General features: G+C 56.8%; 1 protein-coding gene across 1 annotated transcript in view; it reads right to left on the minus strand.

The window, feature by feature from the left end:
- Nucleotides 1-562: 562 nt before the first annotated feature.
- GUITHDRAFT_120879 (hypothetical protein) overlaps nucleotides 563-7,500 on the minus strand; it is a gene marked incomplete at both ends in the record, with an annotated part of 7,606 nt that continues 668 nt past the window's right edge. Inside the window, 10 exons of the mRNA XM_005819853.1 lie at nucleotides 563-670; nucleotides 750-922; nucleotides 1,030-1,693; nucleotides 1,846-2,226; nucleotides 2,275-3,669; nucleotides 3,718-3,765; nucleotides 3,845-3,948; nucleotides 4,024-6,103; nucleotides 6,163-6,594; nucleotides 6,645-7,500. The exon at nucleotides 6,645-7,500 is cut by the window's right edge and continues 143 nt beyond it. Of these exons, the coding sequence (XP_005819910.1) occupies nucleotides 563-670; nucleotides 750-922; nucleotides 1,030-1,693; nucleotides 1,846-2,226; nucleotides 2,275-3,669; nucleotides 3,718-3,765; nucleotides 3,845-3,948; nucleotides 4,024-6,103; nucleotides 6,163-6,594; nucleotides 6,645-7,500 (6,241 nt within the window). The remainder of the gene's footprint in view (nucleotides 671-749; nucleotides 923-1,029; nucleotides 1,694-1,845; nucleotides 2,227-2,274; nucleotides 3,670-3,717; nucleotides 3,766-3,844; nucleotides 3,949-4,023; nucleotides 6,104-6,162; nucleotides 6,595-6,644) is intronic.

The following is a 7,500-nucleotide window of genomic DNA, read 5'->3' on the forward strand; positions in this document are numbered from 1 at the left end:
CTCCTCCTCGTTCTCCTCCCCTTCCTCTCTCCCCCCCCTCACTCGCGTGTCTTCTCCTACTTCACATCTTCTTGAGCTCATCGCCTCCGACAGTTTTCAAGCTGACTGTTGGAATTTCAGGTTGGAATTTCAAGTAGATTTTCGTTTTCGCAACGAGCTCTACAATCAGGTAAAAGAGAAGAGAAGTGAAGGAAAGGAGCAGCAGCAGCAGCAGCAGCAGCAGCAGCAGCAGCATTTGAGTTTGTTGGTCTCTAAGACGTGAGGAGGTGGCGACGACATTCCAGGAGGAAGTCACGACTAGGATGATTGGAGCCTTTGAGCAGCGATGCCGGGTAACCAAATCTCCTCGTTCTCCTCCTCGTTCTCCTCCTCCTCCTCCTCCTCCTCCTCCTCCTTCCCCTGCCCTTTTCCGTTCCCGCACATCTCCCTCTCTCATCTGTTCTCGTTAGGATCTCTACGGTCAGTCTGATGACAAGGAAAAGCGATGAAGAGGAAGAGACAACTTAAAGCGGAAGAAAGAAAATCCATGGCTAGCTCCAGCTCCTCCCCAGCTCCTCCTGTATCATCTCCTCTCTCTTCCCTCCTGCAGGTCTCGCAGCCTCTCATTCGCCTCCTGGACGCGCGGCCAGTTGCACTGCATGCTCTGCTCCTGGTGCCGCTGCTGGCAGAACTGACGCGAGACGTCAAGCGAGGGAGGAGGAGGAGGAGGAGGAGGAGGAGGAGGAGGAGGTGAAGAGGAAGCAACGAACCTTCAAGAATCGTTGTGCGTATCCCTTGCCGTCTGGGTTCCAAATCCTGGAGGCGAGGACAAGAGAGTTTCTCCTGCTCGACCTCTGCTCCTCCCCGCCCACCTCCAGGTGAAAGCTCCTCACCATCAGCTCCAGCGCGTCTTCTGTGACCTTGCAAACCTTCTCTACATGCTCTGGTCCAGCAGTCAAAGGGAGAAAGCAGTGAAGACAGGGGAGCGCGAGAAGGGGGAGGGGGGGGAGGAGAAACAAGGAGAGATGGGAGAGGAGAGGAGGACATTACCGCGGAAGTAGCTGAAATCTCTATCCTGCAAGCGAAGGTTTCCGTCCCTGGACGCTGAAACTTTGCGATCCAACAAGCGCTGCCATCTCCTGCACAGCTCCCCCCATGCTCCGTTCCCGCCCTCCCCATCCTCCTCCTGCCCTCCCCTCCCCTCCTCCTTCCCGCAAAGATAGTCCACACAGAGCCCAAGGAAATCCACGAGCCTGACTGCAGGCAAGAAGCATCGGGAGCTTGTGTGCTCCTCCGAACTATCCACCATCAGCTCCCCTCCTCCTCCCTGGGGACCAACACGCTGCAAGAGGAAAGAGAGGCAGCGCCGCAGCGTCTCAAGCTTGAGATCCTTCACAGCTTGGGGAGGAAGCAAATCGACGTCCTCTACCGCCCACACTTCCTCCTTCTCTTCCTCCTCGTCCTCCTCCTCTCCTCCAGCCCACGGCAATGTGCGTATCGTCTTCTCCTCCAGCAAGTGGTCGAGCATGGCGATCACGTACTGCTTCACCTCCTCCTTCACCTGGGCCCCGAGAGGTCCGGGGTTGGGGGCGTCTGACTCGAGGACGCGGAGACGGTTGGCAGAGAGGAAGAGGTCGGCGAGGACGCAACGATGTCGCTCAGTGGCCTCCACCTTCATCCTCTTCATCGTTGATCCGTTCAAGGGCACCAGCGCCTGCTCAAAGTCCTCAGTCAGCCTTCCTGCCTCCCTCGTCTTCCTTGTCCTCTGTACATCCTATCCCTTCCTCCTCCTCTCCTTTCATGCCCCCTGCCCCCTACTCCTCTACTCATCTTCCCCTTCCCTCCTCCTCTCCCTCGCTCCCTCACCTGCTGCCAGCTCGCTCGCTCATGAGGAGGAGAGCAGATGGCCTGCATCAGTGCCCGATGGTTCCAGATGAACTTGAGGATACTCTCTTCCATCTTTGCGGGTGCTGTCTCCTCCTCCTCCTCCTCCTCCTCCTCCATCCTCTCACTCTGTGTCGCTCGTCCAGCAAGCAGCTCTGGCATGGAACTGGCAGGGATGCGGAGGAGGGAGGCAACGAGGGAGAAGGAGAGGAAGGAGAGGGCGAGGAGGTTCTTCGACACCCGAGAGGTTTGACCGGAGGGAGGAAAGAGCAACGCGCTGGCCTGCTCTCTGCTGAAGATTCTCGAGGACAGGAACGAGCAGAGGCCCAGCTTGTGCAGGATGCCGTTCCTTGTCAACTCCCTCTGCGACCCTTCGCGTCAGACCATTCACGACATGACAGCTCGACTTACCAGCCCTGCCTCAGAGCTTGACAGCTGCTTCAACAGCTGGACCTTCGCCGTGAACACGTTGAGGTGCCCCGCAAACTTCTCGTGGCTGCTGGGGTCGAGCAGGGAGGGCAACGACGTCCTCCCCTCCAGGTCGTCCAGGCAGTGGCGGATGAGGTGCGAACGCTGCAAGAAGCTCGAAAGGTCGGGGAGCAGAGAGCCCTTGCTGGGCGCGAATCTCGAGTGCAGCGCAGTGTTGCCGCTGGGGAGCAGGTGAAGGAGGAGGCGGAGGGCGAGGGTCCTGCACTCCCAGCTCGGGTCCCAGCTCCTCGGCTGCTCGTCGAAGTTGATGAAGTCACGGAGGGTGAGGTCGAGAAGAGGCTGGCGGCGAGAGTCCAGCAAAGCCTCCACCTCCCGCGGGCGGAAGAGGAGGAAACTCGTGCTGCTGTTGCCGCTGCGAGCCTGGAGGTTTCGCCGGATGAGGCCGTCTCGTTGCTCGCGGCTTCCGATGGCCTCGAACAGGTCCAGTTTCAGGTGGGCGAGCAGCTGGAGGCAAGCTGAGTAGAGCCGATGGCGGATCATGCGACTCCCGACGGAACCGCCTTCCTCCATGCCTCCGTCTGACGAGCCTCTCGTGAAGAGGAGGAGGCCGAGGACAGAGTCAAGCAGCAGCATCAGCTTCTGCCGCCACCTCCCGACCGTCTCGCTCATCCCCTCCTGCTCCGCCGACTCAACCCGCTGACTCCGCTGCGCTACCAAGAAAGAGACTCCATGCTCCAGCAGGAAGCTCAGGTGCACCGTAACCTCCACGTTGCTCGCGCTCAGCCGGGCGGGAAACGCGGGGATGACGTGGCGAGAGAGGAGGTGGAAGAAGAAGGAGAATTTCTCTTCCACTGCAGCCATGGCGAGCTCAGGACAGTAACCGGCGTCATGCAGGACCTCGACATGGTCGGCGAGGGTTCGGCTGAAGTCACGGAGGGAGCAGAGGAAGTGCTGGCGAGCGCTCTGGCACCTCATCAAGACGTTCAAGCCATTGAGAGGCGAGCAGAGCTTGTGCTGGACAAACGCTTCCACGTTAAGAGCCTCCTGCTCTCCCTGCGACCTCCTGCCCATATTGGCGAGCTTCCAAGAGAGTCGAAGTTTGACGGCATTTGAAGAGAAAAAAGTCATGTCAGACGTCCACGAGTCGCAGGGCACGAGGCAATCCTTCGCCTCCGACGCTGCAAGCAGAGGATGAAGGTCCAACGACTGCGTGTCTACCTCCTCCTCCACTCCATGCAGCTTCGTCAGGTTGTCGAGCAGGTGATGCAAGGAGCCACTTCGCCAGTTGAAGTGAAACTTGTCAGGACTGCTGGCCCTTGCTTTCGATCCGATGAAAGAAGACAACATCAAGTAGAACTTGTCGTCGTGGAGATTGATCTGCCTCGCATGTCAGACGAATCGGCTGACTCAAGTCACTTGACGCACATGCTTGTGTGAGATGCAGTCGGCCAGACATCGCAGCATCCATCCAGTCTGCAACCAGGAGATAAGTTGGTATTACAAAAAGATTCAGAGGATTTGAAATCAAAAGGAGATATTTGATTGCTTTCACCTTGTGACAGAAATGGATTTGACAATTGACGAGGTCCCCTAGTACTCCTTCCAACTCTTGGATTCTCCTCCTTCCTGCCACCAACAGCTGCACCAAACTCTCATCTGCATCCAAGAGAAAACAAAAACGTCAAAAGTTTCCCCGGCCCGCTCCATCACGTGTCAAACAAGTTGTCGCACCTCTCGGGTACCTCGACAGCCACCTAGTAAACGCTTCCTCCTCCCCCCATGTCAGCATCCCCCCATCAAAGTCCTGAACCTGCGGCTCCGCGAAGCCGTTCTCCAGGAGCCAGTTCCCGGATCGGAGGAAGGAGACGCGGTCACGGATGCTTTTGATGAGCTCGAAGTAGGGGAAGTCAGACGCCAAGTGCTCGAGCAGCAGAGACATCTCCTCCTCCAAGGATCCTCTCAGAATCTCCACAACCCATGGCGATCGGACCAGGTGGTACATCAGCTCTGACGTCATCGCCGCCAGCTCCGAGCACTTCTTCACCCTCCGCAGGCTGTCCACCTGCATCAGTAGCGCCTCCTCCCCTGCCATCTCGTCTGCACTCGGCCACTGAAGAGAAGAGCGTCGCGTGATCGTGGTGAAGAGACTGCCTGAGCTGTTGGCGCACTGGAGCAGCGCAAGGGCGAGGGAGGGAGACTCTTCTTCCCTGTCCTCGAGTGTCCGCAGACTTGCAAGGAGGAGTCGGAGGATCCTCGAGCATATCGCGACTGAGAGCTCGTCGGACGAGGCTTGCGCTCGCTCGAACCAACAGCACAGGCCATGACTGATCCGAGCCTGCTCCGCCAGCTCAGTGTCGAGCAAGAAGATCTCAGCCAGCACGACGTCGCGGGTCACAGGGTTCTTGGACGAGGTGATGATGACCAGCAGCAGCTCCAGGGCAAGTGCCGCAAGCTCGGGCTCGTCCTCCAAGACGGCATACTCGAGGAGGGTCGACGGGACTTTCCTGCGGCTGAGCTTCTCGTTGGTGCCCGTCCACGACCAACACACGTGGTCCAACACCGTGTCAGCCTCCTCGGGCCCGCACTGGTCAGCGCAGAGCTGGAAGGAGACAATCAAGAGCTCTGTACAGCTCTGAAGGGCGTGAGAGAGCTCGGGGAGAGCGATCGTCTCCTCCTGCCGCTGCGCATGCTCAAGCCCTCTGCCTACGAGCTCCACTGCCACCTCCACCAGGCCCTTCAGCTCGCCCGTGCCTGCCGCTGTCTCTTCTGACATGTTGGGGTGTATCATCCAGTGTATCAACTTCCTGACGTCGAGGCGAGGATCAGCCGATGAGCCTGTCGCAAACCTCTTGGCAGAGCTAGCAAACACAGATCGATCCAGCATCGTCCGCGTCAGATGCTCCAAGTGGTTCAGGTCATCGCGCATGACGTGCGGGAGGAGACAGAGACTTCCCATCCTCATCAGCTCGTTGAGAATTTGCCACTTCTCCTTGGGATCCAAGAAGTTCTCTGCTGATTGAGACTCGGTTGCAAGCTGCATGATCGGGTAGCAGTCGGCAAGGAACCGCCGGGAGACCTCAGCAGGAAAGGAAGGGAGGAGAGAAGAGACGAGCTGAAGCATGGCGATGGTGTGCCCATACTTCCTGCTGGCCCTGTCCATCACCAGGAACTCCACATAGAACATGTTGAACATACTGCTGGTGACATCAGCAGGTTTGCCTCCCATGGCACCGTGATCGAGGTCGACCACGGGAGCATACATCAGCCGAAACAACTTGCGGACAAAGGATGCGAGCTCACTCGCGTCTCCCCTGAGAGGCAGCACGAGTTCCTTCATGAGGAGCACGACTTGAGTCTTGATCTTCGAAGAGACTGGCTCGGTCCACGTGGACAGCAGGAAGTCAAGGTGCGGCAGCAGCATCTCACTCGAGTACATGTGGAGGTCTGAATTCAATGACTTGAGCCTGTCAGGTGTCAAACGAGGGCAGCAGGTCCGGATGAGCTGAAGGAGGGAGGAAAAGTAGTCGATCAGCGCGCTCTCGTACAGTGAGAGCTGCTGCTGTAGCAGCTCTTTCTTCTCCACTGTCAGGACCGCGAAGTGGCTCTGAAAGAGCGCATGAAAACAACTTCCTGACGTGTGGAGATCGGAATTCTCCAAGAGCTGGCTTTTGAGCTGGGAGTGATAGTACTTCTTGTGCTCGACCGTTTCTGCCTGTGAGGATGGAAATGACATGTAGGAGGCGGACAGTCTACAATAATCTTGAAGGAAGCTGAAGGCAAGAGGCGGGCTTCCTCTGAACAATCGAATCGCCTGCCACAAGAGTCAGACTGCTGAGCAACAGCCATCGCAAGGGCTACAACGGCAGTCACCTGGTTGAGCCGAGAGAGGAGACGTTGGAAGCAGAGAGAGGCAGAGTCCTCGTCCGCTGCTACGGAATCGATAGACTCCAACACAGTGGAGAACAAGTGGAAGAAACTGCTGGCTAGGCGGAGAGAAGGGAACAGCATCTTGTGGTCGCGATGATTGTAAGGTGCCTCTCCCGACAAGTCGCTCTCTGTCAACTTCAACGCCCTCTGTACCATCGCGAGAAGCTTGCCAATGTGATCGTTGGCGGCGAGATGAAATGCAACTTGAGGATCTGCAGCAAGAGATCTGATGCAAGAAAGACATGATTCCACTGAAGAACTCCAAACAGCAAGTTCATGGTCGAAGTTCTTGTATCCCGACCCGTTGACATTATCATCGCGAGTTATCGAAGTGACGGCATGATGTTCAAGTACATCAATCGCGAATGAAACAATCTGCAATGAATCAGACGTCAACACAAGGCCAACACAACAAGTTCAAGTACATTCGCGTTGTGCTTGCCCAGCTCGTCCTTCACGTCGGGCCATCGAGACAGAGCAGGGAGGTCGAGGATAAGAGCGAGGTGATGCAGGGAGCCGTTGAGGCAGGACGCTAGCGCATGATTGAAAGCTTCTGCTGAGTTCGATCTTGCGAGTCGGAATGACGCGAGTAGACCCAAGTGCTGGAGAAGCAAGGTAGGGGACCATTTCAACGTCTCAGCGAGAAAGAATCCCTCCCTCCCGCTCGAGTTGTACTGACTGCTCATCTCCTCAAACCTGCTCGAGTGGAGAATCTCCACAAGATCATGAAAGATTGATTCACCCTCGCTTCCTCGAACATCCGGCGACAGATCAGCATCAGCCCCACATATCAACATCGTCAACACATTCGCTAAGGAACAAGAGCAGGTAGACGTGTGCAACCTGTACCCTGTCATCAAGAGATTCCTTCCGTAGTCCACTCCACGAGAACCCGACACATGTACATCCTGCTCCATACCAGACACCTCAGAGAAAGTAATGCAAGACGTCTTCATGTAGAGCGCCGCCAAACTCTCGAGCACGGCCACGTCGTCTCCTGTTAGCCTGTGGCCTTCAGCTCCCAGGGGCAGCAGCTTGCACAGCTCACACAACTCGCTGAGGATCTCGGACTGGAGCTGTTGTAAGTGTCTTTCAGGGATGCATTCATTCCCTTCGATGCTCCTGTGCAGGCAGATCTCCGCAGCTTCTGTCAGCGCGTGCATCAAACATGAGCAGTTGCAACATTTCAGAAAAGAATTCTCCGCCCAGAAGACTTGCTGGCAAAGTTCATCGTTGTCCCTCCGCAGGAATGAAAGATATTCGAGGATGACCTTAAGTGTA

Source organism: Guillardia theta (genome assembly GCF_000315625.1).
Source record: "Guillardia theta CCMP2712 unplaced genomic scaffold GUITHscaffold_202, whole genome shotgun sequence".
In the NCBI taxonomy this organism is placed as follows: Eukaryota; class Cryptophyceae; order Pyrenomonadales; family Geminigeraceae; genus Guillardia; species Guillardia theta.